At 44.9% G+C, this 18,310-nt stretch overlaps 1 protein-coding gene across 2 annotated transcripts in view; it reads right to left on the bottom strand.

Annotated features, from left to right (window-relative positions):
• The window catches only part of LOC147677947 (kelch domain-containing protein 4-like), a 73,000-nt gene that overhangs the window by 8,122 nt on the left and 46,568 nt on the right, over positions 1–18,310 (bottom strand). For both annotated transcript variants that reach the window (XM_086945826.1, XM_086945827.1), the window contains exons 2-4: positions 17,350–17,558; positions 11,592–11,991; positions 10,322–10,432 (exon numbers count right to left, since the gene is read on the bottom strand). In XM_086945826.1, coding sequence (XP_086801952.1) covers positions 10,322–10,432; positions 11,592–11,991; positions 17,350–17,558 — 720 coding nt within the window. The remainder of the gene's footprint in view (positions 1–10,321; positions 10,433–11,591; positions 11,992–17,349; positions 17,559–18,310) is intronic.

Genomic DNA, 18,310 nt, shown 5'->3' with positions numbered 1-18,310 from the left:
GACATTCCAAAGATTGGTACGATGGGGGCATTGCGCTCCCTAACATTGAATTGTATTACTGGGCTGCCCATCTCAAGCAAATCAATTACTGGCTGCACGCCCCACACACGGAGCTCTCCTTTATGGCGGACAGGCAGAGTATTGAACCCAGAGGGTTGTTAAGAAACTTATATAGTCGTAGCGCCCCAACCGATCTTCTGGGTCTGACCCGTCACACGGTTCAGCTTTGGTACAAGGCACATAAACATCTTCAGTGCGCGAACACAGTTACACTAATGACACCCCTATGGGACTCGCACAGGTTGGGCTTCATGGGCAATAGTAAAGGTTTTCAGGCATGGGACTCCATAGGTATATCGGTGGTGGGAGACCTTTGGAAAAAAAACAATGTAGTGGATTTCACTTATCTACAAACCAAACACGACATGGCACAGTCTGAGTACTATAGATACATACAGATACGACATGCGCATCTGTCAGCCGTTCCGGTGGGAACGAAACTGCAGGAGTCCACCCCTTTAGAAGACAGGCTACTGACGGAACATATGTCACACAAAGCGACGTCCTATACCTATAGAAAACTGATTAACAACCTCCCTGACATGATGTCCAAACGTCTGTCCTGGGTGGATGACGTAGATGAGCTCGATGACTCGGAATGGCAGGAAGCTCTCTCGTCACCCCGAGAAACTGCAATTCCTTCCAGACTTAAGCTGGTTCAATTAAAGGTGCTGCACCGCACGTACTACACCAGGGCAGTCCTTTACAGAATAGGGAGAGCCTCTCATGAATATTGCCTCCGAGGTTGCGGAGAAAGAGGAACGTTCTACCATACTATTTGGGACTGTAGCCGGGTGGCCATGTACTGGGCGGCGGTGATGCGAACCATCTCCCAGACCATGAATGTCTCCTTGCTGCCCAATCCACGTCGCTGCTTGTTGAACATCTGGGATGCAGAAGACCTGACCCATCGACAGCAGGACTGGGCCAAGCTAGGGATGTAGGTAGCGAAACGTAACATTGCGAGATTGTGGGGTTCTCATGTTCTGCCCACGTTGCGAGACTGGTGTAAGGACATGGATCAGGCAATGGTGGCGGAGAAAGCAGTCTTTATTCATCGGGGACGCCCCGCAAAGTGGGGACAATTTTGGGGGGCCTGGAACAAATTTAGAGGGGACATATGCAAGCCTCCACGACTTGACCCGGATGAGTGTCTTTCAGATTAGAACCTGGGTCTGAGTCGCATGTGTGTTGAAAGATATCGCCTGTTCAGGTGAACTCCGCCCTACTGAATATTTGCCATTAGAAGAGGGAGGGTGGGTCAAAGGTCGCACTGCCAATGTTTGATACGTTGTTTACTTGAACATCGTTTTGTCGCTAGAAAGAAATGAACGTTATTGATTTGTTTTTCATTTATTGTACGGATTTGTTGTGGGGTTAAAATAAAAATCATAGACCTAAGCCATACCGTGTATTAGAAACGTCTGCATTTTGGTACAACATGCTCACACTCGCCGCCGGACCCGCGGGTTGTCGGCGAAACGGCTGTGTAATCCTGATAATATTGCTAATGACTAAATCGCTATCGCGGCCGGCCCAGGAGGTTGTAGGCCCTACATTGTGCTATCTTGAAAATGTACAATAAAGGTCTTAAAAAAAAAAAATATAGGACATTCCCATAGTTCAGCCTCAATGTTATTAATGCATGGACCATGGTCTTCCTGGCTGTCAGTGGCAGTAAGTCCAATGTCTTCCTGAGGACCCTCAGAGTGCCAAAGCATGTGCCTGTCACCCGTTTGGTGTGGTACTCTGACGAGATCTTGTTATCGAGCCACACCCTTAGGTTCCTCACTTGATCGCTGGGAGTGGGTAGAGGGCCCAGTACTGCTGGCCACCATGCCGAGGTCCACACTGAAGATCTCCGTCTTGTTTCCATTCAGTTTGAGGCAGTTATTTGCCATCCAAGCTGCTAGTTCCTGCAGACATGAGCTGAGATTGGTAGCGACCTGCTCCTTTGGCTGTGTCAAAGCCACCACCAGTTGCGTGTCGTCTGCATAGGACACGACTTCCACCCCGAATTTTCCCGTGATCTCTGCTACTGGTGCCACATATAATTTAAAAAAGGGTTGGGCTAAGACTGGACCCTTGAGGCCCCCCCTGTTTAAGGCTGATGTCTTTGGACCGGAAGGGTTCCTGTGCCACTTGAAAACTGCAATCCGACAGAAAGGAATCCCGCCATTCCCATGCTTTGTACACCACTCCTCCCCTTTTTAGACACTGTAGCAGCGTATGGTGGGCAACAGTGTCAAATGCGGCACTAAGATCCAGTAGAATCAGTGCCGCCGTTTGACCTTCATCCGCATGTTTCCGTAAGGTTTCTGTAGCTCGCAGCAGCGCTGACTCGGTCGAGTGTAGTGCACGGAAACCAGATTGAGTGGGATGGAGCAATCTATTGGCCTCAATATGGGCTGTCAGCTGATTATTGACGGCCTTCTCCGCGATCTTGGCGAAGTATGGCAGGAGTGAGATGGGGCGCAAGTTCTCTAGTTGCTCCATACTAATATTAGGTTTTGTTTTCAGGGGGTTTTCAGGGGGAGCACCACCGCCTCCGTCCAAGTTTTTGGGTACCTTTCCTGACCCAAAGGAGAGCTCTAGTAAGTGTCTAATATATGGCTCCAGAGTCTCCACACTATCTCTCAGTATTCTGGGTGACACAAGATCTTTAGGGGAGCTTGATTTAATGTTGCCAACTATAGTGCAAAGGGTCTCCCGGGATGGGACACTAAAGGTTTTGAGGCAGTCCATGCTTTTAACCTTGGTAGAGGTATCCCCTCCCTTGCAGCCATCTCTGGCTGCTTCCGGGAAAGAGAAGTAGATCCTCTCTACCTTGTGCGAAAAGAACCTTGCCACCAGATTGCAGGATTCCTCTGACCCTGTCATTGAAACCGCAGTGCTTGAGAGGTTGGCGATCTTATTATAGATGGAAAACATTTCCTTCATCGAATTATCTGCTCCTTTTATCCAGCTGCTGTAATAGGATTTCTGAGTTTTCCTAATTAAGGCATGGTTTTCCTTAAGAATGATTTTATAATCATTCCTATCTTTCTCAGAAAAACCTCTCCTTCATTATCTCTCCCGTCGTTTGCATTCCGCTTTCTTACCCCAGAGTTTGATCTCAAACCATGGGGCAGATTTAGTCTGTCTCCTTGGTGCATTACTCGACCAGGGCGCTGTGCTGTCCAATGCCTTCCTTATAAGCTTGTCCAGCACCTCACATGCTGACTCAATCCCCAGACCCCCTGGGGATCCCTGGCTAAGGGCCTTGTTGAATGCTTCTGTGGAGGAGTTTGCCCATTTCCTGCGTCTGTCTTTGGTTCCCACCTTGCCCTGTGTTGGAATTGCGGGTACCGCCGCCTTAAATGAGATCAGAAAGTGATCGGACCAGACCACAGGTATAGGGGGTTCAATGTGCAACATCTGCCAATTCGCAAAAATCGGGTCCAGAAGATGGCCATGGCAGTGGGTGGGCAGCTCAGATTTCAGAGTTAGTTGGAGTGCAGCTAGTTCCTGACGGATTTCTTGCGCCTCCGTGCTGGTGGCCTCATCGAAATGGAGGTTCAAGTCTCCAGGAGAAGGAGCCTCTCGTACCTAAGGGCTGGCTGAGTTAGGTTCTCAATCAAGCTAGCGGCAAAAAGCGCCCCTGGTCCAAGTGGTCTATATACCAGGAATCCCCTGAGAAAGTGATTTTTGGATGCTGAGATCGTAAAGAACCCAGATTCACTATCCACAATATTAGTGTTCTCAAGGGTGCACTGCATTTCATGCTTACAGATTATGGCAATCCCTCCACCCCTCCCCGTTGGCCTGTCGATTCTACTGATTTCATAGCCGTGAGGGAGAGCTTCTAGGATTTCTGGTACCGAGCTATTATCAAGCCATGTTTCAGTGAGGAAAAGGACGTCCACCTGCTCGTCAACCAGATGGTTGTGTATTTTCACACTATGCTTCCCTAGCGATCTACAGTTAATTAGGGAGAGGTTAAGCGTCTGACCCCTGTCTCCGAGCTTCTGCTGGCGACTCACGGCAAAGGAGCAGTGAGTGCATTTTTTGCTGCGATTCTCCAGACTGATACTATGCTTGCATTTCTCCCCCAATACAGGGTGCAGTGCGTGGAGCTGTTGGGAGCTGTATCACATTTTTGAGGTAAAACCGGCAGGGGTTCTGGCTCCTGGGCCTGACCGGTTGCGGACGGGCGCAGACGGGCTTGCCTTTGGTGCGCCGCTGGCACGCGTCCGCTGCGCGTCCTAGTTGTCATCCGGATTTTATGGGGAAAGGCTGGGCCGCTCAAACACCAACCGCCCCTGCAGCGCCTCCTCCCTCCACAACAAATGGGATACTCCTGCGGTGGACCGGGGAAGGGCAAACTAATTTCTCACAGTAAGTGCCACCTATTAATTTAAAGTGCAGGTTGCCTTATATCTACATTAAAACCAAACATCAGTCATTTTTAAAAACAAGTTGTGCAAAATATGGCAGAATAGCAGCAAATGCAGTGTAGCTACAGGTGTGGGCCTACGATCGCACGTCCGCTGCGCGTCCTAGTTGTCATCCGGATTTTATGGGGAAAGGCTGGGCCGCTCAAACACCAACCGCCCCTGCAGCCGGAAGTGCCTCCTCCCTCCACAACAAATGGGATACTCCCGCGGTGGACCGGGGAAGGGCAAACTAATTTCTCACAGTAAGTGCCACCGATTAATTTAAAGTGCAGGTTGCCTTAATTCTACATTAAAACCAACATTAGTAATTTTTAAAAACAAGTTGTGCAAAATAGCAGCAAATGCAGTGTAGCTACAGTTGTGTGCCCACGATCGCGCGTTCGATCTTTGAGAAAAATACGTTACTTACATTCACTTCCGATGGATACCATGTTTTTCTGCAGATTGCTCCCTTAGTACTATATCCAGATGCCATGCCAGTCTGGATCTGGAAAATGTTTTTCCAATGGTAGCTTCCAGTCATGACTCTGCCAACCTGGAAGTGATGACACTAGCCTACATAAGGGTTGGCTGTAAACAGCTCCTTCACTATTTTCTTCACCTAACTGAGGCTTACAGAGAGGAACCAAACAGGTTAAATAACAGAAAACTATTTTCCATGATAGCATACCATGAAAATCTAATAGGTCTGTCACTATTAGAGAGGCAGGAGGGATGACAGCAAGAAATCTGCAGAAAGATAGAGTGCCTGCCAGAAACAGTGCGACTAAAGGCAAGTAAAGAAAATGTAACTTACCTTGTAATCACCTGTAGCTTGTAGTGCTATAGATTCCTATCTTCTGCACACTCCTGCCATCTAGTGTTGGGAATGGACGTTTGCAAGTTTTACTTCATTAAAGGCTTCAGTCTTGAGATACCTTGCGACTCCTCTCTTAGCTTACAATACACCAGTCCAAAGTCTCCACCCCAGATTGTTTTGCCCCAGCGGATGAGTAATGAAAGTGAAGAGTAGTGAAACAAGACAAAAAACTAAATGTGTTGCACTTTGGGACTTTATAAGAGACAATATAAATTTTGGATCAAAGTTCACTTCTGGGGAGGTAGGAGGACACATGTAAATCTGCAGCACTACACGCTACAAACAGATGGTTACAGATTAAATAATATTTTCAATTTGTAGCATGTGCCACTGTTTATACCCAAGCTCTACATAGACTGAAAAACCTATCTTCTCCATAAACAGTGACTAGCAAGCGTAAGATGATGATATTTGGCACAAGGTTCTTAATATTGTGTGGTCAACCAAAGCCTCCAGAAAATCTTGCATATCCACACAATTGTGCTTGGTGGATGAATGTGGTGTTGACCATGTAGCAATTATGCAAATGTCTGCTATGGAAAAGTTTCCTAAGAAGCACTTAGTAGACTCCTCTTTTTTTATTTGAATGTGTTTTAGGCTTCAAAAACAGTGTATGCTTAGCTTTATCTTAAAATGTTTGTGTACACTTTACAACCCACCTAGGAATGCTACCTATGTAAACTGGGTTTCCTAAGTGAGGTTTTGCAAAAACAATGAATGTAGAACAATAGTACTCTCTTGATATCTAGTATGTGTTGTGTCTTTTATCTCGATCTCCAGGTGTTTGTGGAAAGGGGAAACCCTATTTGGAAGAAATGTTGGATATGTTCTCAAGAAAAGTGTGCCTTTATGTACCACGATAAATGGTTCTTTCACTGTTTGTGCTTGCAGCTCACTGACTCTCCTTACTGAGGGGACTGCATCTAGGAAGGCAAACTTGGGAAATGCTATTTCTGTTATGGAATAGTGTAAAAGTTCAAATAGAAGCCCTCTAATTCTTGTTAAGACTATATTAAGATTCCAGGAACAGGCCAGATGAATCTTTGGAGGAATTAATCTCTTAAGACCTTCCATGAAAGACTTGGCAGCAGGTATTTTAATCAGGGACAAAAGTTCTCTGTATAGCATGTGTGCTGCTACAGCGACTAAATGTGAGATAATAGAAGTGTATGCCAGCCCTGATTTTTAAAGGTGCAGTAAGTGGACTAATGCATTAAATGGATTTATTAGTTTTCCTTAACAGTAATGACAGAGACCCTTTCCACTGAGCTGCACAGTAAGGCCCAAGAGGAGGGCTTGCATGCCCCACTCTGGATTTGTACATACTCCTCAGGGAGATGGAGGTGTCATTTCACTAGCTTCATTTGCCTGAGGTTGACTGAATGTTTATTAAATATGAGACTATTACCTGCATATATGTGGCTATGACATCTGAAAGACTATAGTATCCAAGCACTAATACGGAGCGATATAACAATGAGTATTATGGAATTTAATAGAAACAAGCTGAAAAAAGTATCTAGTATAAAAAAAAGTTTGGTACTCAGCAGAGCTAAAGAAAAATAAACTAGATCTAAACAAAGAATAGCCATATATTAAGTGAAGCGATCTGAGGGCAGTAAAAAGGCATATATATATACATACATATATAAAGCAAGGAAAAGGCCTACAAAAAAAAGATATCTGGGAGACTAAGCAAATCCATAGGGATTGTAAGGAAAAGCACATTAAAACAGAATATTGCAAACTCAATTGTGTCCTATGACTAAGCATCCAGAGAACGTTCATATTAGGCGGACAAATACGGACACTTCTTGAACAGTCCATCCAATGGTGATTGCTGGGATGGAAAGTCCCTTGCATGGTGATGGACGTGTAGCCCTGCCCTGAGTGTCCCCAAATGCAATATGTGTGGACCCCTGGAGACGATTTTTGTGTCATGGGTAAATACAGATCATGTGTATGCACCATAACACAGACCTGTCTCACGACTTGCACTCCTTTTGGACCAGAAGGGGCGCCCAAAGCGCTATCCTCATAGTGGTGAAAGGCTACTGCTTTTGCCAGGAGTTGAGCAGCATAAGTGCGGTGGCCGCAGCATACCGTAAACTGATGAGTAGAAGTGAACAGGCTTTTCTACCTGTATCACTGGTGAGGCCCACAGGTTCACTCATGTACAGTTCCACTGCTTTGTGCTAAATGCACTCTTGGCCTGAATCAGGCTAGTATGTTGTGCTCTGCAGTGTGTGACTGTTATATGCATGCAATGGGTATATGTGTGCCTGCAAATGGTACAATACATGGATGATATAGTACAGTGCATTGTGCGTGTGTTATATGCATGTGCTGAGTGTATGCGTGATTGTGAATGGTACTATACACAGAAAATTCTGGGTTCCAATACTGGGAGACCCAGGGATACCTGAGCAGGTAGAGGAATACCCTCCCCCGCACCCCTCCCCTCCAGACCCTACAAAGACAGATTTGTGGATTGGTGCATTCCTGTGAGCTGGGATGGACACACTGGAGGAAGGAAGAGTCAGGCTTTTCAGGATACTCAGAGAGAGATCACTGGGAAGGGGCATGGCCACATCTCAGGAAGGAGATGGGAATGATAAGAGAATCATAAAGAGTAGGGCGGAGGCCTGGGGTAACCTTTAGACACGTATATCACTGTGGCTGACATTCAGGTCTGGCCCTCTGGCCTGTGTTGTGGGACTATCAGATTTGGAGTTGCTCCTGCAGTGACAAACTGCTTTCTGGAGGACGGGCAGGAGAGAAGAGGGCACATCAAAAGGAAGCAGACACTTCAAAAATTCCGACCTAAATTACATTTGGTGTCTGGAAATGGTCTATAAGAAGGGGAGCTCGAGGCCACCAAAACTGTCAACTGAAAAGCAGCGAGTCAGGCTATGCGAGGAGGAGGAGCTCTGCAAGTCTTCTTCCTGTGCCCAGGACCGAAGGATAACGCCTGCCAGTCTACAACTGGGTAAGGGGACATCACCCAGGGAATCCAAGACCACCTGTCCCTGGAGGCCGAGTCCCTGCCTGTTTTCTAAGAGCAGTGTCCAGTGGAAGATCCTGGCAATTGGATCTCTGAAGCGAGGTGTGAGGGGATGCTACTGCACTGATTGAGTCGTAGACCATGTGCAGAAGGATGTGGTATGCCAGGTGGAGCCGCCATGAAGATTACTGCTGTGTCTATCTGGCTGTAGCCCATGTGCTAGGTGGGACCATCGGGAGAAAGACAAGGAACGTGGTTTGGTCGAGACCGTGTTGAGAAGAAGAGGCTGCCGTGTTAACTTGTGTTGACCCAAGCCGCACTGAGGATGCACCAGAAGCATCAAATTCCCCACACCCTTTCCTGTGGGGTGGATCAAGGAAACGCACCAGCATCAGAGGAGCTTCAAGGACTCCTCGCTGCTGCCCCAGCAGAGTCACATCTGTGATACTCACGGGTGACAGTCGCTACAGCCTACACGCCTGTGAGGCGGGTGATCTCAGAGACTCCAGTCATGCAGGTCCTCCTGGTGTGGGTAAGACTAATTGATGGGCTAGAAGGCCCCGGAAGAAATTGCCAGCCATATAGAGCTTAGGCATTGAAACACTTTTGACTTTAATTGGAGTCAGAGTGGGACTCCTGAGACTCGGACTACTAGTGGGGCTTAACCGGAATGTTAAATCGGGAATAGCCACTACAGCTAGCAAGAGGGGAGTTGGGCTCAGAAATCTGCCCATTGAAGCACTAGAGCTCTGTCCTTTTTAGATCGTGTATGCTGTTTGGGAATGCCGTATTTTACTTTGTGTTGGTATATAAATATTCCCTTTTTCATAAAAGCAAGTATTTGACTGAGCAATCATTTATTGCTGCTATTAAATGTATTTTAAGTTGGGAGCCTGTATTCTCGACCCCCACCTTCATGTCTATCTCCCCTCTGAGAAGCCTTGGGCTGCTCAACCCATGCTACCACTTATAGTCAAGTGTTGAAGGTGTTCTTGGCCCAGTTGCACAGGATCCATAGAAGGTCGGGCCCTGGGAGACTGGGAGTAAAAGGCCTCAAACCCCATGTTTGGTCCTAGTAGTTCCTGTTTGCCTTGTGGCCCTTTGAACAGGGTTCTGACAGTTCTCAAGGAAAGTAGTAATTGACATCATCAAAAATAGTCAATTTGATGGAGCCAATCAGCAAATTTGTTAAAAGCAAACACCTACTTTTGGGCTTCGTGGCTCCGCCTGCTAAACAATGCCTGCTATTTCTAAGGGATAATCCCACCATCCTGGCAGGTTCAATTCTCTGCCCTTTACATAAGAATTGACACTACAGCATCTCCCATCGCACTACCATATGATAGAAATCCTGGAAGTAGAGGCTAAACCAGTGGTTCCCAAACGTTCTTCCATGTAAGCGACACTCTGGGCTCTTCAGAGTCAGCAAGAGGCTGGTCATCAATGGAACCTGTAACTTTTCCTCTAGCCTCCCAAAGGATATCCTTTGTTTTCAAGGGATAAGGCTGTGCCGAATGCAGTTTTTTGAGCAGCTCTGGAGACAATGTCAAAAGTGGCACCTGTACCAGATGAGCTGGCCACTTGGACAAATGGAGTACTGTAGAAACAGCGCAGAGAAGCCCGTGAAAGCGTATAGCTTCAAAACACAACACTGGACTCCCTTTCATTAGCTCATTGGCTCCTTCCTCCCTTTAGGATCGTTCATATATCATAATCAACTCACAGAGCTCTTGTAAAATAATAACAATAATGCATATTATTCTCCTTTGTCCACTTAAGCACTAGATTTCTTGTTGCTGTCACCTAAAAGCATGTATACTGACAGGGTCTTTAGTTCAATCTCCTCAAGAAACAGCAGTCGGGAAAACAGGGATGCAACCCTTCCACCTGATCAACTGCTCAAAATATCTTTGTTAGCTTTAACTTCCCTTACACCCTCTCTCCCCTGAGCTTGTTCTTTACCTTCATCGTCACTCTCCTCTTCTGAACTTTTCTCATCTTCGTCGTCAGTACCTCCTTCTGCGCCCTCTGCATCATCATCTTCATCGGATTCATCCAGCCACTCTTGGGTCTCTTGATCAGATAAAATAAAACTTGTTTTAAGAAATATATGCTATGGCAGTCACGCAAACAAAACAATGAACACGTTTGCAATGTTTTTGCAATGGGGAGAAGCTATCCAGAAATCTTGTAGGACTCAAACAGGAAAAAGATTAATCTGTAAAGCCTATGGTAACTTTCACCACTGAGCCAGCAATGTCAGCTCTATTAAATGCCTTAGAGGTGGTCATAAATATCGTCACACCCACCCTACACCACAGATCACAATTTTTTTATTTCATTTTTAATCATTCACTACAGAGTTTATAAATTATTTTGAAGCAGCTTTTCATCAATTTGAGCCAAGTTAAAGGTCTATGGACAGCAAAGATGAAACTTCTGCATGACTAAGGCAAGGTTTTAGATCATATTGGGAAAACTCAAAAGTGCAACTAACACCAAATGAATGGGCTCATACCACTAACTACAGAAACAATGTCAATCACATTCTGTGTTAAGACAGAAATGTCTTCAACTTTCTCAGTGGTATCTTGAGGATTCGAAGACTCCTGGACAAAGGTAGGAATTTCAGAAAACATGATGAACAGCTTCAATAACATTGAAACCAGTAGCACTATTATTTACTACAGATTTGCTGTCCATTACTTGTATTGCACCCCTTCTGTCTGTGAGCGAAGCTTGCAATGCTATTGGCCATACTGCACCTGTCCGGTGCTTGATAGCAAACCTTGTGGATACATTTGCACTACACAAAAGCCAAAGCCATTGGTTTTGTCAATGCTTGATACAGTGTAGGAATTTTAAAGCCACTCTACTTCTAGGTCTTGGCGGCGAGAAGCTTCAAGTACCAACTCCTTCAGATGCAGGGAAAAATTGCCATTTTTAATACAGCTTAATTTTTAATGCAGTTTTATCTGCCACCTCAATTAGTTGATATTAAATTTTAAATAACTTTACAAGTGAACATATTGTACCATTTACTGGATATTTTCTTTTGCATATAAGGACTAGTACTCTAAGAAATATACCGACATGCATTCCAGCATCTGAGAAGAACGTAGAGGTGGACATTAAAAATAAAACTAGCAAGGAGGTAAAATGTGAGGAAGGGGAAAGAATCCTTCTCAAAGCTCCCAGCATACAATATTCAGAACACTTTTTTCCAACTTACTTGGATCCATTTCCACAAGAACTTTCCACTCTTCCATTTTATGCAGATCTAGACTGTATAGGTCATTAAGGGTGAACTGGCGGTCTCCAACCTCAAACATTCCTCCGTACACATACAGGACCCCATGTTTTACTGCAGTCATGGCATTAGAACGAGGGCATGGTTCTACTTGTGGACCAACGCTTTCCTCATCACCCTCTTCCTCCTCCTCTTCATCTGACTTTTCCGCTGCAGTGTCTGCAGATGATATTATCTGTTTGATGGTCATTACAGTGCCGTCCTCCGCAACTACCTCTTTGATGATCTCTACAGGCCCCTCGGAGCAATGCTGTTCGCTTTCACTTGACTCTGCATCTGCCTTTTTATCCCTCCTGCGTTTCTTCTTCTCTGCTTTTGGTGCCTGCAAACCAAACATCATAAAGGGTGAATGAGTGGAATGGAAGATCCTTAGACTTGGGAATATGTAAGCATACATACTGAAGCAATAAATATCTAAAAGTCCAATATTATTTTAAAAATAAAAATGTAAAAGGAAGCAAGCACTGGCAAAGGCCATTTGCTAAATTAACCTACTGGATTTGCCAGCGTCTTTCTTCCAATGTATGTTCTAGGTACTAAAACTCCATCACCAAGAAAGACTTAGCTTGCAGATTGTGGTAGAATCTATACAAATTCTGGTGATCTTCTTTCCTTTATTGAAAGCAGCTTGCCACTAATTTATTTAACATGAGGCTAGCTAACTGTTAAGGTATGTAACAGATACATACGGAAAAGAAGGAAAGAGTTACTTATCTGTAACAATAGTTCTCTAGCATTTTTCTAAAGAAGATGAGAGAATCTCCAGTAACACGTTAAAAAGGGTGCACCCCATTCTTGGGCTTATTATTTGACGATGAGCAAAAATATTTTAACTGTCCAGAAGAGTTATTGGAGACTACAAAAAATCCGGTTTCACCAGACACGACCAAACAGGATGAGCAAAACTCACCACGATAATGTCCTTTTCTGCATAGTCTCGTCTTCATTTGCCCCAGAGAACCCCACAAAAATCTGATCATCCACCAGATGGTTTTTGTATGAGAAATGTAAAATCACAGCGCTCTTCTGGGGTCCAAGTGAGGGAGCTCCTCTTTTGAGAGATGAGGCGGAGCAAAGCATGTTGATAGCGTGATGGGACAGTCCGACATGAAAGGGACTCACAACCTTAGCAGAAACTACACGTTAGTCCACAGCACCAGCAGGTCTGGGAAAAAAGTGGTGTAGGGCGGCTGGACTGATAAAGCTTGAAAGCTCAATCACATTACGGACTGGGGTTATGATGATAAAGATGTTCTTCAGGATCCGAAGACACAGAGGACACCTGTGCAGCTGCTCAAAAGGGGTTTGCATAAGAAAACAGAAAGCTACATTTAAATTCCACTCTGGCATCACAAAGGGTTTAGGAGGAAACAAGGATTAAATCTTTGAGAAATAGCATAAAAATAAGAGATTTGATCAAGTCCTTACTGGCCCAAAGACAAAACAGAAAATGTTATGTCTATTTGTATAGCGCACTAATCACCCGTGAAAGTATCCATGCGCTTGGAGCTATAATAAGACTGACAGTTTGGCCTGCTATGGGTCTGTATTATGGATGCCACCTCAAGCCACAAAAGTGTCCCAGCATAAACAGACTTTGTAGAAGGATGCCTAGCCGAAAGGATGACAACCACCACTTCAAGAGGAAAATCAAATGCATCAACTGCCCCACTCAATTTCCAAACAAGGACGTGCAGATTAGGCAGGCCTGGGTGCAAAAACCTGCCCTGCTGCTTCCACAGATCTTCCTAAAGGCAGTTCACAGTACAGATGCTTATGCCCAGGGATTCCTGAAACCATACTCTCGATGCCCAATCCGGTGCCACTAGGATGACTTGGGCTTTGTTGTTCTTGATCTTCTTCAGAACTCATGACAGGAATGTTAATAAGAGAAAGGCGTACAGAAGACCAAACTTTAGGAAGAATGAGAGAATGAGCGAGAAAGTGAGGAGAGAGAGAAAGAGACAGAGAGAGACAGAGAGAGAGAGATGTAGGATTTGGAAATACCAATCTGCAGAAGTGCCGACGTTGCACGTCTCAGCAGTGGAGTGGAGAAAAGACTTTGCGTCATCTCAGGACGCAACTGCCATTCATCATCTGCTAGGCTTCGGTGGTTGAATTTATCCGTCGTGGAGTTTAGAGATCTCGCCAAGTGGTATGCCACCAAGAAAATCTCCTGGTGTTCTTGCCCATTCCATAGGTATAGTGCCGCCTAGCCCAGGATCTACGACCTCACCCTACTGTTTGTTCCAATAGCACATGTCAGTGGTGCTGCCTGCGAGCATCTGCACCAGCTTCTCTTGGGTGGATGTTAGGAAGGCCTTTTATGCTAGATGGAGGACCTGCAGCTCCAGAATGTAGGTATGGCACCAGAATGAAGTTGGCTTCGAAGATGGTGCGGAGACCGAGTGGGTCCACCTTGTGCTGTGAATGGACGCATTGGCAGAGTCCCAGGTGGAGGCCCTCGCAGTTCTTTCAGACTGGAGGCACGCCAGAGAGAGTCAGTAATGTGCCAAAGCCGCAGCATGACATCACGGAATTGTTTGATTTGCTGCAGCATCGCAGATGGCCTGTAAATTCAGGTGGCGTCTGGGAATGAGACCAGAAGGCCAGTTGATGCTCTTGCACCTTTTCTGAAGTTTGACAGTGGCGGGAAAGTGTAGAATCTGCTTGGAATATTTATGCTTTTTCTTTGACTTCCCCGAAGGCTTCAGCCGTGATGATCAGGCATGTGAACAACTTTGGGAGGGGGAACTGCACCTTCCTTTCAACTTCAACTGGTCATGGTTTGGAGACCTCTGGTGCTTGGGGACAGAGCGTCACCTCACAGTTCCGGATGGCTTTGGGAGTAATCAAGGCATAGTCACTGTGGGTCATGGAGTCGCGTTTCGACCCCTGGAACCACAGGAAACCCTGATGGGGATCTGTCCCAGACATTTGCTTGCAATAGTCCAAGCAAGGTTTACACAATTTAGTCTTGGGAGTTGACATTTTTCTCTTACACACTGGATTTCTTAACAAATTTTGAGATAAAGGTCCATGAAGAGATGATGGGGACGGAGGGTCTCGGGAACGCGGAGAGATTTGGACGCTATAAGCCGGATACGAAGGGCCGCGGTGGCTAAACAGTGTCAATTACTTTACTGAGTGTCTACTCATTTGAGATATTACCACCATTGGTAAAATAGACTGTAATAATACAGGAGTTAACCCTGTACGTGGACTGCCATACCCTGAAACCCTCTTCTTGATTTTATGAAATAAAAGTATCTTCTCAGAACTCCCACCGAAACGGAAACAACTCGCCCGCCCCGCTTCCCACACAGAATTTGGTATCCAAGATATTAAGATGAAGCTCTGAGGGTCACCTATCACATCTGACTTGGCATTATGGATACGGTGCAATTCATGTGACTTTACCTCCTAATTCTTAAAGAGAATTCGTTCTAGTGATAGCTGACCTTTTACCTCGCCAATCCTCCTCTTGTTTGATCCCCTGATATCTGCACAATTTGGTGAACAAGGTCCTGATGAAGGTGGCTTGTCCACCGAAACGCGCGTAGACCCGCCACAAGGGCCAACAATTACACTCTGGTGCCCTTGGATCACATTAGCGTAGTCATCTTGCTATTTGGAATCAAGTTCCTTCTCCATCTTTGTATGTGGTGTGAATGTAGAATGATTGTTAGCACGTGAGCGAGCTGCTGTGTATGATTGCCTTTCAGGGGACCTGCTAATTTGCTGCTGTTTTTATGACTGTTTTGTGCTCTTTATGAATTTTTTCAATTAATCTATGTATTACTTATTAATTAAAAAAGATTTTTTGATCAACAATAATATTTATATGAATTTATATCTATAAAAAAATAAAAAAAGAACAAATAAATATTTTTCTGAATGAACTTTGTTTGCACTTTATCTCCTTCTGTCACTGCCCTTTTTGATTACTTAGAGATGTACACACATTATTGAATGATACGGCCACTGTAGGAACACCCTTCTTGCTTTGTGTAGCTCTGGATCCACGTCAGGTGGAACGGAAAGACATGTACTGATGTAAGCTCACTTGAGTGGCACGTATATGCAGTTCGATGTGTCACTTTTGGAGAGGAACAACATTAGAGTGAAGGTGAAAGACCCCACCTACCTGCGCACTGTGGTACTGCTAAAAAAGCTTTCTAAATCGAGTCTGATACCCGGGAAATATTCAAAAGGTGAAGAATATGCAGTTGGGATTATTTATCAGAATATGTACTTTATCGTAGCTGATTGTTGAATGAGTGAAGCGGCAAGCGACAACTTGGCGACAGCTGTGCTGCAGACATTTGTTGAAAACAATCATGTTTTAAAATACTTTAAAGACATCAAAGACCAAGAAAATGAGACCGACGGGGTTTGGGTTAAAAGAGAGAGCAAAAGAAAGACAGGCCATGGCACACAAGAATTGAAAGGATACAGACAGAGAGAGGTTGATGATTTAAAAATGAAACAACTGCATCAGATCCTCTGAGACTGGCTGTAATGGAATATGGGTGAATGCTGATTAGTGAGACTGAGCAGAAGTTCTACCTCCCACAAGACACAGTTCTGATATTGTAATGAGTTCTCGCCATCTGCAATGCTACCTTGGAAGCAACCTTATTTTGTTTTTTTCGACGCAGCTGGCAATGTGGCCATTTGCGGATTTGAATATCCTACAGTGTCTATTTAAGGGCCTGCCACGAAACTTCATTGCTTGACGATTGTCACTAAACAATTGATTAACTTCTGCTATGCAACGCTTGTGTGGGCCACTATATGGAGGACTTGAGGCACAGAGTTTTATAGTGGACTGTGGCTGGTAGCCAGGATGGCCGGCAGCATTTGGTTGAACACGATTGGCTCTTTGTTGTTGATTCAAGAGGGGCATCCAGTGGCACCTTGTGAGCAGGCAATAGAAATCAGCTAGCTGAACCATGCCACAAATAGGTAACAAATGCAGACCAATTGCCTTGTCTACCTCTGATCAGGTGAAGACACCGACAGCCATCCGCTAGGAATAGCAACAAATGAACACAAATAGAGAAAGAAGAGCCTAATATTTGTCTGCACCATAAGTGAAAGACTGCATTTCCTATGCAGGCTGCAAGCATAAAAGAATTATGAGCAAAAAGAAATATGAACCAAAGCCTTTTCTCTGACATTACAAATACAAAGCAGCAATAAAGGCAGGATTTATTTTCAAGTGACAAGCTGAGTAAAGTAAATTGAGAGCCTCGACATCAAGGTCTGTGTCAATTTGTCTATTACCTCTTTGCTTCTCTGGAAGACTGCTATTACCAATGCTGACAGAACTCCTAGGCTAAACCGAAGGGATATCTGCCGCAGTTTGCAGTGCAACTTGTTTCCTTTTTACTTCTTTCTTCACCAATTTAGTCACCATATATGTCAAGCTAGTAACTTCAGCACAAAGGTCTTCCAATTTTTTTTGTGCTAAAGGTGAACTCAGAATACACTAGGGGAGTTAGAGAAAACCAATCTAGGACATCAGTTAAGACTCAGTTGTCCATCGCTCAAGAGTCTGACAGAGGCACAGGCAGTGTTTAAGGAATGCATGGCATCAGTGCTGTTAGGAGAGATCAGAGTAAAGGATCCCAGGAGAGGATGCTTTCAGATTCAAAGGATACATAGATGTATTTACCTTCAGTTGACCTGCAAACCAGCGATTCTTCACCATGTCGTAAAAATAAATATCATTGAAAAAATCTCCCTCGATGCTCTCCTCCTCTTCCTCATCATGGACACCCCCAAACAGGACACTGCGGTAGTTGGGGCCAGCAGCCATGGAGAACCCGGTCCTGGGGGTGGGCTTCACACCCGAAGCGCTGATTCGGGACCATACCCATTTATCTGCAAATTCAAAGAGTGACCCACGTGACTTAGGAATTATTTTACAAAATAAAGCGATAACTTGGCAGTTCATTGGAAAGACAATGGTTGAATTCAGAATCTTTGTAACTCGTTTTCTATTATGTAAGGAGAAGTGTTGATTTCCAGGGTAACAAGGCACAATTAATTAACACAATGTGCAGGAGTAGAATGATTTATGCAGCTCCTGCTGAGCTCTTTTAGTAAAATCAAAATACAGGACAGGGGCTAGTAGTTTGCATTCTAGCTAAAGCTGTGACATGTACGTCATAATTCAAGGAGGTGACTCTTGTGGTGATAACTTAAAGGCATTGGTAATCTATGGATAGCAACAGTACATGAGGAGAAGTCTTTCCACAGGGGAAGCGCGCATCCATTGCAGTGGAGTGGCTGTGACTGAAAACATACGGAACAGTTGTGAAGACAGCAAAGTGTGTCTGTCTCTTCATGTCACTGGAAGACACATGATGGGAAACGTGCAACTTTGTAATGGGCTGTGCAGGCTTCTGGACATCAGGGAGCCAACTGCAGCCTTAATCAAAAGTCTTAGATTTAAACTGGGCCTAGCGAGAAACAGGGAACTGAGCCTTGAGAAGGGAACTGAAAGACTAAAAAGTAATGGGTGGGCTAGGGTGAGTCTGTGTAAGTGTCCCCACGCTGGTGTTAAATGCGCACGGGGAGTATACCTCAATATCAAACATTGTTCCTATAGAGAAATGGACAATTGGGTGGAA

The sequence above is a fragment of the Lissotriton vulgaris genome, chromosome 12 (genome assembly GCF_964263255.1).
Source record: "Lissotriton vulgaris chromosome 12, aLisVul1.2, whole genome shotgun sequence".
Taxonomy (NCBI): domain Eukaryota; kingdom Metazoa; phylum Chordata; class Amphibia; order Caudata; family Salamandridae; genus Lissotriton; species Lissotriton vulgaris.
Note: the sequence above shows the minus strand (reverse complement) of the source record. Positions and strands in the feature narration are given on the sequence as shown.